At 41.8% G+C, this 22232-nt stretch overlaps 2 protein-coding genes across 5 annotated transcripts in view; one reads left to right on the forward strand and one right to left on the reverse strand.

Annotated features, from left to right (window-relative positions):
- Positions 1 to 22232, forward strand: part of LOC116475356 (keratin-associated protein 4-11-like) — a 307240-nt gene that overhangs the window by 179632 nt on the left and 105376 nt on the right.
- Positions 214 to 15221, reverse strand: KRT23 (keratin 23). 4 transcript variants are annotated; one of them, XM_058444804.1, is made up of 10 exons: positions 15099 to 15221; positions 14709 to 14866; positions 13811 to 14556; positions 8983 to 9065; positions 7553 to 7709; positions 6068 to 6229; positions 5860 to 5982; positions 2976 to 3196; positions 2096 to 2127; positions 214 to 598 (listed from the first exon to the last, which is right to left on the reverse strand). In XM_058444804.1, exons 3-10 carry the CDS (start codon positions 14204 to 14206, stop codon positions 504 to 506), a joined length of 1269 nt encoding a protein of 422 aa, XP_058300787.1. In that variant the 5' UTR covers positions 14207 to 14556; positions 14709 to 14866; positions 15099 to 15221; the 3' UTR covers positions 214 to 503. The 4 variants fall into 4 exon arrangements, with proteins under 4 accessions (XP_058300787.1, XP_058300788.1, XP_058300786.1 ...); XM_058444805.1 differs by lacking the exon at positions 15099 to 15221 and adding an exon at positions 14953 to 15051; XM_058444803.1 differs by lacking the exon at positions 15099 to 15221 and having other exon boundaries at positions 14735 to 15055.

A 22232-nucleotide genomic window follows, 5' to 3' on the forward strand; every position in this document is an offset into this window, starting at 1 on the left:
GTGTGGATTGTGGAGAGCCTCATGACCCATGACTCATGCCTAGGTTGCCTGGCTACAGGGTGACAATTCTGCCCAGTGTCTGGCTGCTGTGAACATGTCTGATGTCTGGAGATTTCTCTGGATCTTCCATGGACAATGTTCTGAGAACCCCTTGTTAGGATGAAACCCTGAGGTGCTGTCTTGCTTTATGATATTAAAAAAAGACATGATGCAGCTAGTGTGGAGTTTTATTGGCTAAAAAATAGATGCACAATGATGAGAATCTGAAGGCTGCAGTAGGAAAGTAGAGCTTTACCCTCATAAACTCGCACTTTGATTCGAAAAGTGCAATATATTAAGAGCATTATGAGAAGTCTGGTGAGATTGTTACAGAAAAAAAAAAAAAAAAGTTTCTGAGTCTGATAACTCCAAGGGTATCTTTTAGAACTCACTCATTGGTGTCTGCGCAAGGACTTTCCTTGGGGGAAAACAGATTTTACAACAGGTGGAAACTTTCATTGGTCTTATGCATGCTTTTGGATTTCATTCACTTGACAAAGAACTAATCTTCCGTTGATGGTCTCCTGGGTTATTGCCTTGATCTTTGGAGTTGCAGATGCTGAGAAAAAGAGCACAGAAGATGTCACTGCCATGCTTCTTCCACCATCTGAACTATACTCATTTTCATTTCTCTGCTGTCAGCCCCTGAAGGCTCTCAGTGCCTTCCAAATGATCACTAAGCAATGTGGCAGGCTCTGCTGCAGGGAAAAGGGATTTCCCAAGGGAGGGATTTTCTACCACTCTCCAGGAAATGAGGATCTCTGAACAGTGTCACTTTCTGGAGGTGAAGACCTTCATCATAGGTGTGCCTCATATGGAACCTAGTCTCTGACCACAAGCACTTGAGGAGTTCTTTCTCTGCCTGTGGGCTTTGTAGCACTGCACAGATTCCTTGAGGTTACAGAGCACTTAATGCTATTCAGGGTACCTCATTTTAAAGTCTAGAAAGCATGCCACATGAGGAATGGGTGAGAAGCCAAGGATGCTTACCATGGCTGTTTTCAAATATATAACTTATTTGAATAAGTGCCTGTTGAAACATCAATAAACCAATTCTAGACCATAGGGAAGAACTGAAATCATTAATAAATTTACAAGGGAGAATTTTGTTAAATTAAAACCTCTCCATTGGGACCATCCCATCAAGTGTGGGTTCCCCATCCTAAGACATGTGTGAAGAGAGGCTCAAAGACCCTTGTCTTATTTTGTAGATGGGTAGCAGTTAGACCAGCTGTTCTGTGATGATTACTCCAACCTATTCTTTGAATCTCCAATGCCTTAGAATAGGTTTATCACAAACTAATCAGAAAGTGCCACTTGTCCCAGACTACGGTCTCCTGTAACTTTTCTGTGAGATATTAAATGTAATCTGAGAAACCATGTTTCCAGGTCAGAGATGTTTGGGAATACTGGGCTAAACAGAGTTAAACTTTGGTTGTTTCTTCCTCTTTCTTGTTCCTTTTCTCCTTAAAAGCAGTACCTGTTCCATCTTTAACATACTGAACTGCAACAGGACTGTTCTAGAAGAGGATCATGGCACACAGTATTTCTTTTTATTTTTTATTTTATTATGATTATACTTTAAGTTTTAGGGTACTTGTGCACAATGTGCAGGTCTGTTACATATGTATACATGGGCACACAGTATTTCTAACCTTATTTGGCCATAGAACACAGTGTTCATAATACACTATTCAAATCTCATGGAACATGAGTGTTCAACAGAATCATCTGAGAAATGAAATCATGAAATCATTGCCTCTTAGTTTTCTAGGGGTTTAGTAAACCGACTCCATTACTTAATAGAGACATAATACTATTAATTATCATTTTCATTTTCTTTACTGCTTGCTTTTACATATATTGAGGACGCTAATGAGAGCTTATCATTTTGTATTAGCTAATTTGTTAATTGAAAATTCCTGACCGTTTGGGAGTGAAATAAATTTTGAACCCAGGACATTTGGGAGTACACTAAGGATTATGACTGCTACCAAAAGGATAACCATGCTAATTCTTTAAAAACACATTCAAACAATGAAGGAAATTTTTTTACCTTTCATGCTCGACTTTGATTCTTCCCGTGTCCTATAAAAGTGATAAAGGTTAAAGCTCACCTTAGTATTAGCAACAATCGTAACAACTTCTCAGGATGAACTAACTTCCTTCGCTTGCTTGTAAATCCTCAGCTCTTTAATGAGGATAATAGTCTGAGCTTAGTAGTCTCAAGGTCATGGGTTCATGAGAGAACCCGTCTGGATGCAGAAGGCGTTGGGTACCGCCTCCTGCTAACCCTGGGGTCAGGGGAAGTCCACCAACCATCCCCTCCTTTCAGCTGCAAGCTTGGTTTTCTCTAGGATCCCTGCCAGGGTCTGGGTCTCAAGCCTGAGACCCCTGAGCTTCTCAGGCTGTTCACAGTTTGGTCTGGTGATGTTTTGTTTATGTATTTTTATAAAACTTCTATCCCTTCCTTTCGGATCATAGAATATATATGCCCTTTATATGGCCAGCTGTTGTTATTTCCTGGGGTGGCCAGAAATATCAGATTGAAAGTCTAGACATCTCTATCTCATATGCATCTTTTTTTTTTTTTTTTGCTGGTGGACTAACACATTTCCCCTGCCTTCTTTTTTTTGGAGCCAAAATTGTGTGCATTCCTACTGGGAAACACAGTGGCCAAATCCTTTTGAATTGTTTCCTTCTGGAGGCTTTAACTCTTCTGACTGCAAATCTTAGTGTCCTGTGAGTATTAGTTGATTAATTATACTTGCTGCTTAGTGAAATACAACTGGCTATAGGTATCTTCTGGAGTAGCTCAACACAACTTTTCTTTTGCTAGAGTGACTCTTGCTAACAGAACCCAAAGATGCACACATATATACCCACAGGAGCTGGATGCCCCTCGCATGCTCCTGTTGTGCCAGCCTTTGCCTTACCCGTCGCTCTCTCCCTCCAGGAGCCGTCGGTACGTGGTGATTTCCTTCTCCAGGTGGGTTTTGATGCCCAGCAGCACTTGGTATTCGTTGTTCTGCCGCTCCAGGTCGTGGCGCAGCTGCATCAGTTCCTCCTCATAATGGGAGATGATCTCTTGCATGTCCTGGAGCTTGCAGGAGTACCGAGACTGGGTCTCGGATAACATGTTTTCCAAAGCAGATTTCTGAAAGAGGAAATGATCTTTTGTTAATTAACTGATGCTTGATTGAGTCAATAACAGGTGATTGTTGAGTACTTAGCAGATGTCGACCAGTTGGCTAGGTGTCTTGGTAGCTGCTGAGGGCACCAAGATGAGAAGTAGGCTGACTTACAGGTTTGGGACTTGGGCAGTCAGGAGTTGAGCAGTGTTAGGACTTTTGAAGTCCATTGCCTTGCTCTGAACTGTTCTTTAACTCCTTTCATTTTATCTTTGACCAGATTGAAAACTCCCAAAGAGCGACAGCAACTGGGACTGCTATCTCTTTGTATCTTCAGAGAAGGGTCTCAATTAGGGATGCCAGATAAAATAGAGAACATCTAGTTAAGTTTGAATTTCAGATGAGTAATGAGTAATTTTTTAGTGTAATTATGTCCAAAATATTGCTCCAGTATTGCATGGGACATGCAAAAAAAATTGCTTTTTATTTGAAATTCCAACTAAACTGAGTGTCCTATATTTTAATTTGGTAAATCTGGCAACCCTAGTCTCAAGCAATGCTTTTTGATTATGATGATGGTAAAAAAAAAATGTCATTTTTTGAGGAAATTCTAACAGCTGCCAAATGAAGTTTCTGGGCTAGAGTATGGAGGATTGAGTTCAAGTCCCAGTTCTGTTTGCATGTAACACCTGCTTTTCTGAAGTGCATAATTTTAACCTTAAAGAGAATCTCGTAACTGTGCTGGATACTCTCCCTTTATCGTGGCTGCTAATTTTCAGGGGGCCGTTCACGCTGCCTGGCAGTTAAAGCACATTTCCCTGGTCAGCCAGTCTCCTACTCTCCCGGGGGTTATTTTGTTCCCTCTCCTCTGTCCTTGCCATCCTTCCTCAGAATCCATGGCCTCGCTTCCTAATTTCATTGATGAAATGAAAGCAATCGGGAGAGACCGCCCGCTGCTCCCTACATTGCTCCCAGGCACATGCTTGAATCTGCATCCGAGTGCTGGCTTCCCTCTGTTGTTTTGCGTGAGCTGTCTGTGCTCCAGTCATCTCCGCAGTTGCCTGCCTTCTTGCATTATCAATGTTCTGTCTGGATTATTCCCACCAGCTTTCAAGGAGAATAATTTCTCCTACCTTAAAATGTATCTTTCTTAAACCTATATCTACCTTCAGCTGTCATCCAATTTCTCTGCTCTCCTTCAGCTACAGCAAAGCTCCTTAAAGAGTTGTCTATGCCTGCTGTTTCTCTTGAGCCCCCTCCAAGGTAGCCTACAAAGCCCTACACTGTCTGGCTCTGTTGGGACCCCGCGGCCTCACCCTCTCTTCCTCCCTCTTCCCCTCCCTTCCCCTCCTCTTCTCTCCTTTCTTCTTCCCTTCATTCACTCACTGTAGCCACATGGACTTCCCTGCTGCTCCTCCAACTCTTCAGACACACTTGTGCCTTGTCGCTTTTGCACTTGCTGTTCCCTCCTCCTGGAACATGTCCCATCGCCACATCGAGCACCTCCTTACCTCTTTGCTCACTGCCACTCTAACAGGAAAATCTTTTCCTGACCACCTTGTTTAAGATAGCAGCTCTTTACCCTGGTGCGTCTGCCCTCCTCCTCTGCTTCATCTCTGTAGCAATTTTCTCCATCTAACATATATTTTGCTGATTTGCACATTTATTATATGTCACTCCTACTAGAATATAAGCTCCTTCATTAAAAAATCCTCAGTGCTAAGGATTGGTGTCAGATAGTAGAATGCATGAAAATGGGTATACATGCTTCCCCTCTTTCACAGGGCCATTGTGAAATACTGTATGTTAAAATGTTTTGAAAGTTGCACTCTATTTTTGTACTCATGATCTCTATAGTGCACATTTGTAGTGTCTGTTCACCATCACGGATGCATAAAACACAGCAGTCATTTACCCAAGTGCACCTGCAACATCAACATAAATGAACAAATCATTGCCTCTCAAGACTGAAGGTAGAATCGTACTTGGCAACTATATGATGAATGATTAGAAGACTCAATAGGGTATACTGGGAATCAAATGATAGACCTTCATAAATTTTGAAGGCTTATGACACATGCTAAGCATTTTTCTAAACTGTGAAGATGATAGAATTGACTTGGACATAAGAACTTAGAGTTTTCTGGGTGATAAGACACATACATAAATGAATAGGGCAGTGCTTTGGAGTTAGCCAGGCCTGGATCTGCCACCTACCATGTTGGCGCTGGAATTTCTCTACATTGGGGTTTGAGGGGGGTAGCCTGGTTGTAAGTGGAGAGGGCACTGATAGAAATTATGGGAGTCTAGAATCCTCTTTCCTCCAAATAAATCACATGGTTTCATCACCAGTCACTTACTAGCTGTGTGACCTTGGCCAATTTATTTTCCTGTTGGCGTTTTGGTTTCCTCATCTCTAAAATGGGGACACTAAGACCTATCTGCAAAGGTTACTGTAAGGATTAATGACATTTAATATCGTGAACTACTTAGCACAATGCCTGGCACCATCGGGACACTCAATACATGGTAGCCCTTTATTATGATTCTCATCATAAACAATTTGGATGGAAAGTGGAAAGTGAGAGGTGTCCCAAGGGAGTTGAGGGTCAGGGCCTGGGAGAGAGGTCTCAGAAGGCTTCATGAAGGAGGTGGTGTGGGACCCAGGGTTTTTCTAGCCTTGACTCACTGTGCTGTACTGTGCCTGCAGGTCAATCTCCAGGGCCTGGAACGTGCGCTTCAGCTCGTGGATGTCACCTTGTCTGCTCTGCACAGCAGCTGGACTGGCTGCCTCCTGGGACATGGCTGCAGACTGTGGGACCAAGCAAGGTGAAGGCGTCAGCATTGGTACCTCATGGAAATGCAACCTTTGGGAAGTTTGTGCATCTTTCTTTTACCTGTTCTTTATACCAAGTGTCCAAGTCTCGATGCTTCTTCTTTATTATAAGCTCATATTCTTGTCTCATATCCTCCAGGACCTTAATCAGATCTTCCCTGGGACCTGTATCCACCTTCACATTGACATTGAAGTCACTTGGCACATGATGCTTCTCCATTTCCTATTTAATAACGGAGAAAGGAAATGAACTGGCTTTGACAATCAGAAGATTGGATAGCCATGTTGATTGGCAGTGGTAAATGGATCTTTTAAACATTCCAATTATGTGGTTGCTCCACTGTCACTGGTTTGGTTTCTCAAATATTACTTACTTGTTGATGATAAAACATTGTATACTTTTTTCTCTAATAATTTTATGAAATAAAGAATATCTTTGAGACCAACCTGACCGGCATGGAGAAACCCTGTCTCTACTAAAAATACAAAAATTAGCTGGGTGTGGTGGTACACACCTGTAATCCCAGCTACTCCGGAGGCTGAGGCAGGAGAATCGTTTGAACCTGGGAGGTGGAGGCTGCAGTGAGCCGAGATTGCGCCACTGCACTCCAGCCTGGGTGACAGAGCGAGACCCTGTCTCAAAAAAAAAAAAAAAAAATAATAATACCATAAGGCAGGTAATCAAATAGCCTCCATGATTACTGACTTGATCCATGGTTGAAAATATTTCAGAAAGAATTACGCTTCCATAGTGTGCAAAGTCCTGTTCAGCAGACGTGGATTGGTGAAGTGACAACATAGTTAAGCAGCTGAACCTTCCAGGCTATAGGCCAAAGCTTTTGGGAAGCAGTTCAAGAGTCAAACGGCAGAAAGAAGGTGTAGAGGCTTTCAAAATCTCGTCGATGCCCTGTGACCCTGTAGGGCTGATGCCCATAGGATTTCACAAAAACCAAACAGCCATAGGAAAGGTTTAATTAACAATCATTGTCTAACCAGCTGTTCAGAAACTGGGTTCTTTGATGTTGAGAAGCAATTTTGTTTTCCTAAAATGGGAACTGTTTTTCTATCATTTTATCAGAGTCTCGAGGACTTGCGATGGATGGTAACTCTAAAAGTCAGTTAAATGCTTCTGGAAATTAGGATTCTTTATTTTTGCCCCACATCTTATCTTGGTTGGTAGCAGACTGTCTTCATTACATTGTCCCCTAATTTGCTGAACATTGGGCCAATGATGGAAGTCCAGTCTCACACATTGATTCTTATAGTAACATTAACAAGCACATCTCGGTAAACATTGTGTGTTAACAAAACTGTTGACCAATTCATCATTAATTATGATTGCATTTTGGTTGTTGTATTTGACATGTGGCTGGCTAACCTTGAAATTAGAAACATTAGATATTTATATGTTTTTCTAATGACTATTTAGGGTGAAGGACAAGGGGATTGGCATCCAGGTGGTGGTTTCTTCTGTAGCTGTCGAATCAGCCTGAGATGTGCAGGCTAAGAGCTGTGCTCATTAGCAGGTGTTCCTGGGGAGTCGTACCTGTTCATGGCGCTTCTTCATAAGAATGAGCTCTTTCCTCATTCCCTCCACCTCCTGTTCTAGGTCTGTTGTGACAATGGTCAGGTTGTCTAAGGTCCTTCGGAGGCCCTCGACTTCAATTTCCAAGTCTTTCTTAAAGGAGTGTTCATTTTCATACCTTTGGTGAGAAGGAAGAGAAGAGTGCACTCATTGTTGGAAGGCCGTGGTTTTTGAAAGGATTCATTTTCATTTAGAAGTGAATCTTTTACTTTTTAGGTTTAAAGAGAGCGAATGAATACATATAGGATGTCTTTTGTATGTCAGTTTCATGCTACACTTTTCCATGATGGTGACTCAATGTCAACTTCTAAATTGAGTAGGGAGAATAGGATAATAAACAGTCATATACCCATCACCTATATTTAGCAACCATGAATGTTTTGCCATATTTTCTTCACCTATTTCATTGCTGAAGTATTTTAAAGCAGATTTAGACGTGATGACATTTTAAGACTAAATACTTCAGGATGCATCTTTTAAGAAAAATATATTTTAAAATAAACAGGCCGGGCACGGTGGCTCACACCCATAATCCCAGTACTTTGGGAGGCTGAGGTGGGCGGATCATGAGGCCAAGAGATTGAGACCATCCTGGCCAACATGGTGAAACCCTGTCTCTACTAAAAATGCAAAAATTAGCTGGGCATGGTGGTGTGCACCTATAGTCCTAGCTACTTGGGAGGCTGAGGCAGGAGAATTGCTTGAACCTGGAAGGCAGAGGTTGCAGTGAGCCGAGATCAAGCCACTACACTCCAGCCTGGCAACAGAGCGAGACTCCATCTCAAAAATAAATAAATACATAAATAATTAAATAAATAAATAAAATAAACATAACACTACACCTAAACATTAATAACAACCCTTTAATATCATCTAATTCTTGATTCATATTCAAATTTCCCCATACTGTAACATGTGCTTTATATCTGATTTGTTTAAACTAAGGTTCATTCAAGTAACACACAGTGCATTTGCCATTGCTATGCCTTTTCATTATAAGATTTTAGATGCGGGTAATGGCAAGATGAGTTTTCCTTTTTTTTTTTTTGAGATGGAGTCTCACTCTGTTGCCAGGCTGGAGTGTTAGTGGCGTGATCTTGGCTCACTGCTACCTCCGCCTCCTGGGTTCAAGTGATTCTCCTGCCTCAGCCTCCCGAGTAGCTGGGACTACAGGCGTGTGCCACCATGCCCAGCTAATTTTTGTATTTTTAGTAGAGATGGGGTTTCACTATGTTGACCAGGATGGTCTTGATCTCTTGACCTCGTGATCCGCCTGCCTCGGCTTCCCAAAGTGCTGGGATTACAGGTGTGAGCCACTGCGCCCCGCCGAGTTTTCCTTTTGTAAAGCAAACAAACAAAAACCCGAACAACACTGTGAAGAAGGAACTTACTTGAGGTTGAAGTCATCCACTGCCATCCTGGCATTGTCAATGAGAAGAATAATCTGAGCATTGGTCATCTTACCATCCACTATCTGTAAAACATGCACAAAAGGTTTTCTCACTTGGACACACCCACGCATGACCGCTACATGTCTGTCCTCTAGCTTCCTGAATATTTGACTTGTTAGTACAGACAACTTCTTGTTCTGGCAGTGGAACAATGAATAACCGAATCAGTAAATGCTCAGTGAGCACGTACTAGATGCAAAGCAGAATGATTTTAAAGTAAGAATATGATCTGCAGTCAGTGTTACTGCCTTTTTTCTTTTTACGCTGAGTTTTGACAGGCTTGGATTGATGCAACTGCTGAAAGAATGATACAGGAAGGGGAAGGACAGTAATTGTTCAAAATGCCTTCTAACTTTTTAGGCTATGGACATGTCATAGCATTTTGCTTAATTAAGCTCATCCACAGCTGAAGATGTTAAAAGGACTTTAGGTTCTGATCCTTTTCTTATTGTATTAGGTTGGTGAAAAAGTGATTTTTGCCATTACTTTTAATTAGTTCAGCCCTCCAAAAATACAAAAATTATTATTTTAGGTGAACATAATTTTTACTTGTGATAGCATTCATGTTTCTAATCGGTGTTACTGAGCAAAGCTAACACTAATATTCAATGTATTTTGTAATAGTCATCACAGAACACATTTTTTTTTTGCCTGAAGTGACTATAGCCATACACGTAACTTGTAAGTGTGTTTATGTCATTACAACTTATTCTGTGATGAGAATGTGCTCATTGTAGCTATTAAAATATTAACTGAAATAATTCCTTACCATCTAAAGAAAATGCTTAATAAGCTTTAGTAGTGGTGAAGCCTCCAGTTAGACTTTCGCTAGATGTTCGTATAATTTTTTTTTACTTTAAAAAGAAAAATAGTATTGAAACACTTACTCGAGCAATTGTGTATACATTTATGATTTGTAAACACTTGTAGGTATGTTATAGTCAGAGAAATAGCGCACATTTGATGTATGTCACTGTCTTTAGGGTAGGAGATGTCTCGTTGTCAAAAGTGTAACAATGCTTTTACACCAAGTGTTGTGCTGGACTAGAAACTTGGAGCTTTTCTTTGGTTCTGGCTCTGTTCTTGACCCTCCACGTGGATGCATCAGGCTGCATCACTCTACTCTCCAGGCCTCAGTTTCATCCATTGTCAAATAAGGAGTCTGTACTAGAGACAGAGGACCTTAGAGGTCTTAGCTCTAAATTTCTGTAATTTAGTTGGAGTCAGAGAATCCTGGGTAATTCCCATTATGTTTACATAGCTCATTCCTTTATTTAGAAAGCATTTTCTTAGGACAAAGCTATACTTCAATACAAAGGCACCTTTTAAAAGTCTGGTCCTATTTAAAGCTCCACTGATCCCATGGAATTTGGTATCATGAATGCACAATAGCAGGATTTAGAGATGGCACGAATGCTGGGTCTGGAACTCAAAGAGCAGGGCCTTGGATCCTGTGCCGCACTTACTGGCTGGGTGAGATTGGCTGAGTGAGCTTGGCTGAGTCTCAGTTTTTTCATCCATAAAATAGCAATAATAATAGTTACTTCATCAAAGAGTTATGAGAATTAGAAGAGAGTATGTCAAATAATGTCAAATAGCATATTATCAGCATATTATAGACAGTGAAAAATTGGTTGAAACTGAATTAGTTCAGAAAAAAGTAAATAATACACTTTTCTTTTTTAAAATCTAGCACTTTTGTGGAGTCAATGACTACACTGTGAACATCCCCAGGTTCTATATGCTGAGATGCCTGCTCAGACTTTTGCTGTTCATGGTGGGACATAGCCAGGCTGGCTGCTCCTGCCTCATTCTTTTTCCCCTTGTGGGATTCCAAATGGTAAAATGGCCTCTTCCCTTGCTATAAAAAAGGATACTTTGAGGTATTTCCTTGTCTCCTCTCCACAGTGCTGCTTAGGGGCATTCTTACCAATACTTCTCCCTCCAGACCCCTTATTCTTTGCATTATGTAAGCTCCTGCAAAATGAAAAGTAGCTCTATCCCAAAGAGCCTGGGGAACATTGTGGGGTAACCCTTATTTACTTGTGCACTGAGGTTTTCTATTTGACACACACTGTGAAGTGTTAATCTACATCCAGAGAATCAGAAAATCAAAAATACTGTCTATGGGCTTATTTAGCTTTTCTGAGTTAAATTGGTAATTTATCCATTGCAAAGTCTTCCTCAAGTGTCTGATTCCCCCAGCTATCATTCTTATAGCACACAAATGTGAATTCTGAAATGTGCTTGATATAGAGCACATTTAAAACTATTTCCCATTATTCAGGCTTGCTTAGTACAGAATTATGATATAACCATTATTTCTGAGACAATCTTCATGGTAATAAGTGGATGAAGATGGGTTGAGAAATGATATATGAGGCATAGGTTTTTTACTGAGTGTTGTAATTAATCACCCAGATTCTCCTGAAGAACCTCAGTTCGTTCTTTTAAAAGCAAGCTGGCATATTCGTGCAGCATTGTTGCTTCAGGATGTTTGATCTCGTATCAGGGAGAGGAAAATAGAATGTTTGACTGTAAACCAAAATGCCAAATATAGTCCGATTGAGAATCATTCACGGTGTTTTATTTATGATACTCCTATGACTATGTCCAATTCTGGATTTCAAAAGGATTGAATTAATTTTTAAACTTAACCTGTTATCAACTTTTTGAGTGACATTTAATATACCTAAAGTGAGGGTGCGGGAGAGCTGTATCCACTCAGAGCATTTCACCAAGATCCAGGAAGGATAAGCCCCAGGTAGTTGTGGGACCTCCTTGCACCTCTGTTTTCTCATCTTCAAATGAGGGAGGTTGGGGTAGATAGACAACCTCAACTTTAAAGAGTTGCTTTCTTCAAGCGTAGAGAAAACACAATGTTAGAGGTAAAAATCCAGAAAAGAGTGAAATTCAAAGCCAAAGAATTTTCCTATTCAATCTCAGAACCCAGAATTCCAGGTCATCTGAAGGGTGGGCAGTTGCTCCCCACACCCCCCATTGCACCTACTCATTTTCTGAATTCTATTCCAAAGGATTTAGACAATGATTAGGTCTCAGTCTCCTTATCTATAAGTTGAGAATACAAATACCTGCTCCACACAGTTGTGAGGATTAAATGAGACAATGTGTATGAAGTATGTGTTGTGTGGTTAATGATGCAAGTATAATGCATTATCTTTATTCATACTAAGTGTCACTTTTGTATGAGGTGGGCTAGGCAGCACTATACTATAGTGAAATTTATGAGGCTACTGGAAATAGACCTGAGTTAGAATCCCACCTCTGCTTCTTGCTGATGGCTTTGGATGGCTATTTCACTTTTTTCCAAGCTTCCATTTCCTTACAGGGTTCTTGCAGAATCAAATAAAATAATATGGAACATTTCCATCATTGCAGAAAACTCTTGGATGGTGTTGACATGTGTATTAAATATCCAGCAGGATGCCTAGGTACATAATAAGTGCTCAGTAAACATTTCCCTCCCTTTCCTCCCTTTCTTTTTTTTAAATGTCTTCTGCTAGCTCATAAGTTATTTGACCTGTTCTAACCTTGTATTTCTTTTGGGAGTCACGGTCTCCCTTTGCTCTCCATTTGCAAAAATCTTCAATTCCTCCTTTCTACAACAAAAGCAACTTTATTAAGCAAAAAAACATGATGAGGACTGTTGAGTCACCTTGTTTTTTTTTCATAAAGACAACCGTGCACTATATAGTTAAGGTAATTACAGTAAGTTATTAGGTTGATTATTCAATAATTAGGGTTCATTACGAGGACAGATTTATATTATCTTGACTGGTCCTTCCTACATTCAAGCAAGGATGACTGAGCGTTGTAAAATAATATGTATAAATATTGGAAACTTGTGATACCCTTTCTAGGGGAGGTTAAATCATGGTCTCACAGAGAATTTTCTGGGACTGCTTTATATAAGAGGGGAGTTAGATAGCTTTAAAAAATAACCCATGAGATGATTGGATTCCTTCTACTTCTAGCTAATGTTATGAGACATCCCAGAAGGTATGTGCTTAGCTTTTTTGAGGTTTGGTTAAAGAGTTAGTTTTTTTTTCAAGAAGGTCTTTATAGTCATCCCAACTCTCAGATTCTAAAAATTATGCTCATTTTATTATTATTGTTTCTAGCAATATGCCATTCTCAGAACTGTGAGCAACTTTACTTCAAGCAACCCACAAACGGAAATATCTAGGGATGTCATGATGACCTATATCCTGGTGTGGTGACAACTTTTAGGCATAATCTTCAAAATAGTATAACAGCCTTTTGTCAATGGATAACCACATTGTTCAAAAAACTTTGATGTGGAGCAGAACTGAGGTAATGAGAAAGTAACACTCTCTTATGCCTGGTGCACCGAGCATGCAGCATGAATACCAGCCCTTATCATTTCTATGAATCGTTGGGTCATAAGTGACACTAAACAGCAGCTGGTTGCCTCACATTTTAAAGACGTTTTTGGTCTGTGAGAAATCAATAGTCTCATTTTTGAAACAGTCTGTAGCACTTCTATCATTTTTGCTGCCTTCTTTTTCTACATTGTCCCTGGACAGAAGACTAATTATACAAAACAGACGTTTCCAACTCCAAATTTAAGGTATAATAAGAAAACATCCCCCAAAACCTTTGTGCACAATTACTTCAAGTGCTGTTGCCATTTTCCTGGAAATTGTCTTCTGGACTGATTTTTCCTCCCGAGGGTCCCCCGGCAAAGCGGCCCCATCTGGAGCTCCAGGGTCACCCAGCATCTTACCTGCTCCTGCAGGTGTGTGATGTTTTCCTCATAATGGGAATAATCTTTCTTACTGCCAGGATCTCTCTGCTGGTGCCATTTCAGGATGCGGCTTTCCAGCTTCATGTTGGCCTCCTCCAGGGCGCGAACCTTCTCCAGGTAGGAGGCCAGGCGGTCGTTGAGATTCTGCATAGTGGCCTTCCCATTTCCGCCTAGGAGGGGGCTGCTTCTTCCAGAACCCCAAGACCCTCCAGCGGGTGGGCAGCTCCGCGTGGTGAAGGACAGGGAGATGCGGGCTCCCCCTGCACCGCCATGGACGGTGGGAGCCCGGGGGAAGCTCCTGGGCCGGCCCCAGCCACCTCCGGCACCATGGAAGGAGGCCGAGGGGGTCTGGCTGAAGCTGTGTCCGGAGTTCATTGTCCCATCTGTGTTTGGGACGGAGCTGAGCTCTGCTCCACTCCCTGGCACCGCAGAACTGAGTCGCCCCAGACTGCCCTGGATGGTTTTATGGCCTTTGCTATGGGAGTTCCCTTCTCTGACAATTGTACCAACAAGATCGTATCACTGTGCAACTTGTGTTTCCTCTTGGTCAATCCCAAAGTGCCCCTGGGCGTTCGCACACTGTTGTTGTTTAGAGCCACATCAATATGACAGTTTGCTTCCTCCCTTCCCCTGGTAACCCGGAGGTGTGGCCCACGACATCAGGCGGGTATTAGGCTCAGGTATCTTTCTAATCTTGCCATGAAGTTTTTCCATTGTTCATTTACCTGGAAAGGGTTGGGTTAAAGTCCACCCAAAAGAAAGCATATTCGGTGTAGTATAGATTTCCTTAAAAAGAAAAAACAAAAAAACCCCCCCAAAAACAAAACAACAACAACAACAACAAAACCCAGACATTAAACAACAGAGATACACACACCTTTTTCCACCCCCAATAAGCCCCACCTCTAAAGGGAGGGTGAGCGAGCCTGGAGAAGGGAAAGCCAGCTCAGAACAGGATCTCGGGTCCTAGAATAAAGCTCACTGTGCTGAGGCAGCCGAGAAGGTGGTGAATATCTGATGCTTTTGTGGCAGTCACTGTTTGAAGGAAAGTACTTTCAAAGGACTGGCTCTTAAGAACAAACCCTCAATTATAGATATAATTAATTAATGAATGACTGAACCTTCCACTTCCAGGGTGCCTTTCATCCCAGCACACCTCAAAACCAAACAACCCTGGCCTGCGCTCGGGATTTCCCTGGGCCCTGGGGGAGGAATGCAGCCGTTGTTAGCAGCCCCGGACCCTGGCTGGGCTCTGTGTGTCTGTGACCTGCAGAGGGACGATGGGAAACAGGAAACCTGCCATGGGCTGTCAAATGTGGTTGATGAATCTTATATTTCATCTGCCAAGGTAAAGGTTAGGAATGAATAAAGAAGCAGTCTGGGGGCGGGAGCCACGTGCTAGTTACTGGCAGTTAGATTTAAAGGGGACATACAAATAAAATATCAGCGCAGGAAGGGCTTCTGGCCTTTCTGGTTCCAAGCCACTAATTGGACAGATGAGGAAAGCTGAGGCCTATGGTGGTGGGGGAGGTTAGTGGCAGAGCTGGGGCTAGATTCTTTCTCCACGTAGCACTGTTATCTTGGGTTGAATCTTGACAGGTCCTGTATCACACTTCTCTTTCATAATAATAGGACTTGCCAGTTGGTGTAGCTCTTTTATATTCTTTATTGAATCCTCACAACTCTTTATGTATCCAGGCAAGGGTTGTTGTCTTCATTTTGCAGACAAAGAATCAGGGTCTCATAGGGGTGAATGATCCAGAGCTGATTTGCATGTACAGTGTAATTGAGCACATGAATTCATAGGTGACACTGCCCAAGTCTGCGCTGTCCTCCCTGCCTGGAAAGTCACCCAACCCTACCTCCTCTATAGTTCAAGGGCTACCTCTTTCAACAATCATTTTCTGAATTCTCCTGCATGAGTTGGGTGACCCTCTAGGAGGAAACTGCCTCTTCTGGTTGCCGAGGTCCTCCAGAGGGGCAGACACCTTGGCATCCCGCCTCATGGTGGAAGCTGGGAGCCCCCAGCCAGGCCCAGCCACCTCCTGTGCCTGGGATGAAGTCCACTCCATTCTTTCACCCCATTATACTGCATTTGTCACACCCCTTTGAGACTGCAGGCTTCTTGAAAGCAGAGTTCATGTCTTCCATTTTTGAGCACCAAAGTCTGGTTTCTTGGTGGTATTTTGCAAATGTGTGTTGACTCAATCATAAACTTTTTAGAGTCAGGATTTTAACGCAGGTCTCCTGATGCCATCATCTTCTACTCCTTTTAGGACTGTGAGTTATAGAACTAGAAAGTAGGAAAACACCTCTCCTGGGTATAGATTAACCATCCACGAAGGCCAATCCTTTCCAATTACAAATAAAGCCACCCAAAAGCACACCTGCTCTGCTCCTTCCGGTCTTACAACAAAACCTTGTCAGGGAAGAGTCTCTGAATATTTTTTATTTCACTGTGCACGAGCTGGAAAAATGAGCCTCCAAGCCTCAGGGAAGCTTGGAGAGTGCTTAGAAAGAGTGCCTACAGTCACTTACATCTCAGATATGAGAAAAAGACAAAAGAGACAAGTGATAAAAATAGAGCAAATGAGGGAACTAGAGAGACTTGTTTGGCAAGTGGTGGCAACCAGTGTTCTGTGGATATGGACGGTTCCTGGTCATCAAAGTTATGGTCAGCTCTGGTTCCTGTTCACCTGGACCCAGCCTTACCAAGGTAGAAAACATTTACCTTTAGCATGTGCAAGGGCCAGGCTGCACTGCCTTTCTCTAAATTCTCTCACCAGAATCTACAATGGAATTAATGCTTCTCTACTCATTTCAGGCATGTCTGAGTGGCAGCAACTTATCAACCCCATAAATTTGGCCACTGTCTCATTTTATTTCCATGTGTGGGAGTTTTGATTTGAAGGAGTTATCCTTGAGCAAAAGATTTCTTGTATCATAGCAGGACCAGGGCTGGGAAAAACTGGTGGTGAGATCTGAGAGCACTGGGGAGAAATAGTCTCTTTCAGTACTGTTATATGATGGTTTCCCATAATTTCCTTTTTTTTTTATTATTATACTTTAAGTTTTAGGGTACATGTGCACAATGTGCAGGTTAGTTACATATGTATACATGTGCCATGTTGCTGTGCTGCACCCATTAACTCGTCATCTAACATTAGGTATATCTCCTAATGCTATCCCTCCTGCCTCCCCTCACCCCACAACAGGCCCCGGTGTATGATGTTCCCCTTCCTGTGTCCATGTGTTCTCATTGTTCAATTCCCACCTATGAGTGAGAACATTCGGTGTTTGGTTTTTTGTCCTTGCGATAGTTTACTGAGAATGTGGTTTCCAGCTTCATCCATGTCCCTACAAAGGACATGAACTCATCCTTTTTTATGGCTGCATGGTATTCCATGGTGTATATGTGCCATATTTTCTTAATCCAGTCTATCATTGTTGGACATTTGGCTTGGTTCCAAGTCTTTGCTATTGTGAATAATGCCGCAATAAACATACGTGTACATGTGTCTTTATAGCAGCATGATTTATAATCCTTTCAGTATATACCCAGTGATGGGATGGCTGGGTCAAATGGTATTTCTAGTTCTAGATCCCTGAGGAATCGCCACACTGACTTCCACAATGGTTGAACTAGTTTACAGTCCCACCAACAGTGTAAAAGTGTTCCTATTTCTCCACATCCTCTCCAGCACCTGTTGTTTCCTGACTTTTTAATGATCGCCATTCTAACTGGTGTGAGATGGTATCTCATTGTGGTTTTGGTTTGCATTTCTCTGATGGCCAGTGATGATGAGCATTTTTTCATGTGTCTTTTGGCTGTTTTTTTTTTTTTTTTTTTTTCTCGAGATGGAGTCTTGCTCTATCACCCAGGCTGGAGTGCAATGGCGCAATCTTGACTCACTGCAACCTCCACCTCCTGGGTTCAAGCAATTCTCCTGCCTCAGCCTCTCGAGTAGCTAGGATTACAGGGGCGCACCACCATGCCCAGCTAATTTTTTGTATTCTTAGTAGGGACGGGATTTCGCCATGTTGGCCAGGCTGGTCTTGAACTCCTGACCTCATGATCTGTCTGCCTCGGCCTCCGAAAGTGCTGGGATTACAGGCGTGAGCCACCGTGCCCAGCCAATTTTCCATAACTTCTTTTTTTTTTTTTTTTTTTGAGACCGAGTCTCGCCCCGTCACCCAGGCTGGAGTGCAGTGATGCGATCACGACTCACTGCAACCTCCACCTCCCGGGTTCAAGCGATTCTTCTGCCTCAGCCTCCCGAGTAGCTGGGACCACAGGCGCGTGCCACCACGCTTGGCTAATCTTTGTAGTTTTTAGTACAGACGGGGTTTTACCATGTTGGCCAGGCTGATCTTGAAGTTCTGACTTCGTGATCCACCCACCTCGGCCTCCCAAAGTGCTGGGATTACAGGTGTGAGCCACCGCACCCAGCCCCAATTTTCCATAACTTCTAATGTTTAGAGTTCCATTGGATTTTAAAAGAAATCATGCTTTTTTGGGGTAAAAATGATACATGCTTATTATACAAAATCAAGTGATACATGATAGTACAGGAAAAAATATTTTAAAATTCTACCACACACACGCAACCTTTGGTAACATTTGGTGAACCCTTTCAGATACTATGTGTATGCATTGGAAGACAAAATATGGCTAAAATAATTGGAAAAATGGGCTCATACGACTTATTCCATTTTAGAAAAACTTAAGTCAATTAACACATTTTAATCGGCAAATAAGGAACTAGAATGAATTCACTTTAGTGACATAGTTTTTCTAGAATTTAAAAACTTTCATCACATTCTTTTAAATTTTACATTTTTAAGAAGGGTAAAATGGCCTGTAAATGCCAGTATTTGTGGAATCGCAGGACTGGAAAGAAGAGCAACACTGAGATACTTGTTGCAGATTTTTGCTTTTAGGGAGGACAACGGCAGAGTGCTGACCTTGTTTTTGAAGTATTCTTAAAGAACTCGAGGGATGAAGCCTCCAACTGCTTCCTCAGTAAATGGCCAACATTTACTGATCTTTTTGGTTCATGAGCATTTCACTTGCAATATGGTTTCATGATTTCTTTTGGTATTTCTGTAGAGTGCAAATTGTTCAGAATCAAAATCATTTCTCCTTTGCACGATTTTCTGGCTGAAACATTTGTAGTTTTCACATTTGATTCATGTTTCTGATGAACTCAGTTGTCATCTTGAAAGGGAGTGAGTACTTTGTAAGAGAGCTCAGCTGGTGAGTGAATGCATGGGGTTGCATGTGGGTGTGTTGGGGTCAGAAGGGAGTCCTGTCAGAAGGTAGCTGTCATGAACTGGGTACACAGTCTGTTTGTGTGCCTTTTCAAGACAACCATTCCATTAATGAAGCATTTTATAGGCACCCGTTCTTTATAGTAGAGAAAGATGGCCAAAATGACTCTGAAATACATTTTTACTACACATGACATTTCAGAACAGATGAGTAGTAGGTCTTCAGGCAAAATTGCTATGCTATTATCCTATAAGTTGGAAGGTTACATAAGAAGATTAGACATTTATAGAAATAAAACATGCCCATTAAAAAGTGGGCAAAGGACATGAACAGACACTATATACAGATACTTACTATTTGTAAGTGACTCTTAAGTTGGCTATTGTTTTCTTCCTCATTTGAAATACTGTATTGAAGACTTCGTAACTCACATCATCTCTCTGTTGGCCCCATTTTCCTGGACAAATAGAAATATGAGAAAATGGTCTGAGGATCATGCTGTAACAAAGTGTTTTATATCAGCTTTATGGACCACTCATGCTTAAGCCCTTGTAGCATCTTATCCATTGGGAAAATGTTCCCAGCTGAAAACAATCAATCCAGTGCTTCAATTGCAGCTGCAATTTTAAACATGGAATTCAATAGATAGACTTTAAGAAGTTAGTAAAATCTCTAAAACTATATGCAAAAATTTCTCTGCATGCTTATATGCTTACTTTTCTGAGGAATAGAAGCTTTTATTAACTGTTGTATTTAAAAATTTCAATTAGGCCAGGCGTGGTGGCTCATGCCTGTAATCCCAGCACTTTGGGAGGCCGAAGTGGGTGGATTGATCACCTGAGGGCACGAGTTCAAGACCAACATGGTGAAACCCCATCTCTACTAAAAATACAAAAAATTAGCTGGACATGGTGGTGTGCACCTGTAATCCCAGCTACTCTGGAGGCTGAGGCAGGAGAATTGCTTGAACCCAGGAGGCGGAGGTTGGAGTGAGCTGAGATCACACCATTGCACTCCAGCCTGGGTGACAAGAGTGAATTTCCATCTCAAAAGAAATTTTTAAAAATTCATTATTATTTGTTGAGATAGGGTCTCACTTTGTTGCCTGAGCTGTGGGCAGTGGTGCAATCATGGCTCACTACAGCCTCAACCTCCTGGCTCAAGTGATCCTCCTGCCTCCACCTCCCCAGTAGCTGGAACTTACAGGCGCACACCACCACACCAGGCAAATTCTTTTTTTAAATGTTTTGTAGAGACGAGGCCTTGCTACATTGCTCAGGCTTGTCTCAAACTCCTGGGCTCATGCAATTCTCCTATCTTAGCATCTCGAAGTGGTAAGATTAAAGGCATGAGCCACTTCACCTGGCCTTATTAACTTTTCAAAGGAGTATATAAGTTTAAAAAAGTCAGGATCCAGTGATGTAAAACTTTAGTTGCCTTCCCTGTTGCCACTGAGCTCCTTCTTCTCCCTTTCTCCTCCCCCTCCTTTTCCTCCTTCTTCTTCCTCTTCCTCCTCCACCTCCTCCTCTTCTTCTTCTCCTTCTCCTTTTCCTCCTTCTCCTCTTCCTCCTCCTTATCCTCCTTCTTTTCTCCTCATCCTTTTCCTTCTTCTCCTTCTCCTCCCCCTCCTCCCCCTCCTCCCCCTCCTCCTTCTCCTCCTTCTCCTCCCCCTCCTCCTTCTCCTCCCCCTCCTCCTTCCTCTTCTTCCTCCTCCGCTTCTCCTTCTCCTTCTCCTTCCCCTTCCCCTTCCCCTCCTTCCTCCTCCTCCTCCTCTTCTTCTTCTTCTTCTTCTTCTTCTTCTTCTTCTCTCTTCCTCTTCCTCTTCTTCTCCTTCCTCCTCTTCTCCTTCTCCCTCCTCCTCCTCCTCCTTCTTCTTCTTCCTTTTTTACTTTGCTATAGAGACAATGCTTTAGGTTCACTAAAATTTTTGCAGTTGTGGGATATTGATTCGAGCACCTGCTCATTTAAAGTGGTTGGCTATATTTAAAATGTTTTTATTGCTTTTTTTCTCATACCTCCAAACTGTGCATTTCATCTCCAATTTCATTATTGGTTGAATTCCACAGCCACAATCATTTGACTTAAAATCTTCTAACTTAGTTATTAATTTTATTGAAGATTTCCTTTAGGGGTACTCTGGTTTTACAAATAGACTAATATGACACAATTCCTACTTAAAAACTATTTAAAATTTTTATTTTAATAGTTTTTGGGAAACAGGTGGTTTTTGATTACATTAATGAATTTTTTTGTTTGCAGATGATGCAATCTATTTTTTTAAATTATTATTTTTTAAGTTCTGGGGTACATATGCAGGATATGCAGGTGTGTTACATAGGTAAACATGTGCCATGGTGGTTTGCTGCACCTATCAACCCATCACCTAGGTATTAAGCCCAGCATGCAATAGCTCTTTTCCCTACTACTCTCCCCACCCACCCTCCCCTGAAAGGCCTCTCTGTGTGTTGTTCCCCTCCCTGTGTCCAGGTGTTCTCATGGTTCTGCTCCCACTTATAAGTGATAACATGTGGTGTTTGGTTTTCTGTTTCTGTCTTAGTTTGCTGAAGATAATGGCTTCCAGCTTCATCCATGTCCCTGCAAAGGACATGATGTTGTTCCTTTTTATGGCTGTATGGTATTCCATGATGTATATGTACCACATTTTCTTTATCCAGTGTATTATTGATGGGCATTTGGGTTGATTCCATGTCTTTGCTATGGAGTAGTAGTGCTGCAATGACTCACTGTATATATAGCATATATCTTTATAATAGAATGATTTAATACTTTTTTGGCATGCCACCAGGGCTGTTGGGGTGATACCCAGTAGTGGGATTGCTGAGTCAAATGGTCTTTCCAGTTCTAAATCTTTGAGGAATTGCCACACTGTCTACCACAATGGTTGAACTAATTTACATTCCCACCAACAATGTAAAAGCATTCCCATTTCTCCACAACCTCACCAGTATCTGTTGTTTCTTGACTTTTTAATAATCGCCATTCTGACTTGTGTGAGATGGTATCTCATTGTGGTTTTGATTTGCATTTCCCTAATTATCAGTGATGTTGAGGCTTTTTTTATATGATAGGTTCTTTAGTGGTGATTTCTGAGGTTTTGGTGCACCCATC

Source organism: Hylobates moloch, unplaced genomic scaffold, assembly GCF_009828535.3.
Source record: "Hylobates moloch isolate HMO894 unplaced genomic scaffold, HMol_V3 SCAFFOLD_10, whole genome shotgun sequence".
In the NCBI taxonomy this organism is placed as follows: domain Eukaryota; kingdom Metazoa; phylum Chordata; class Mammalia; order Primates; family Hylobatidae; genus Hylobates; species Hylobates moloch.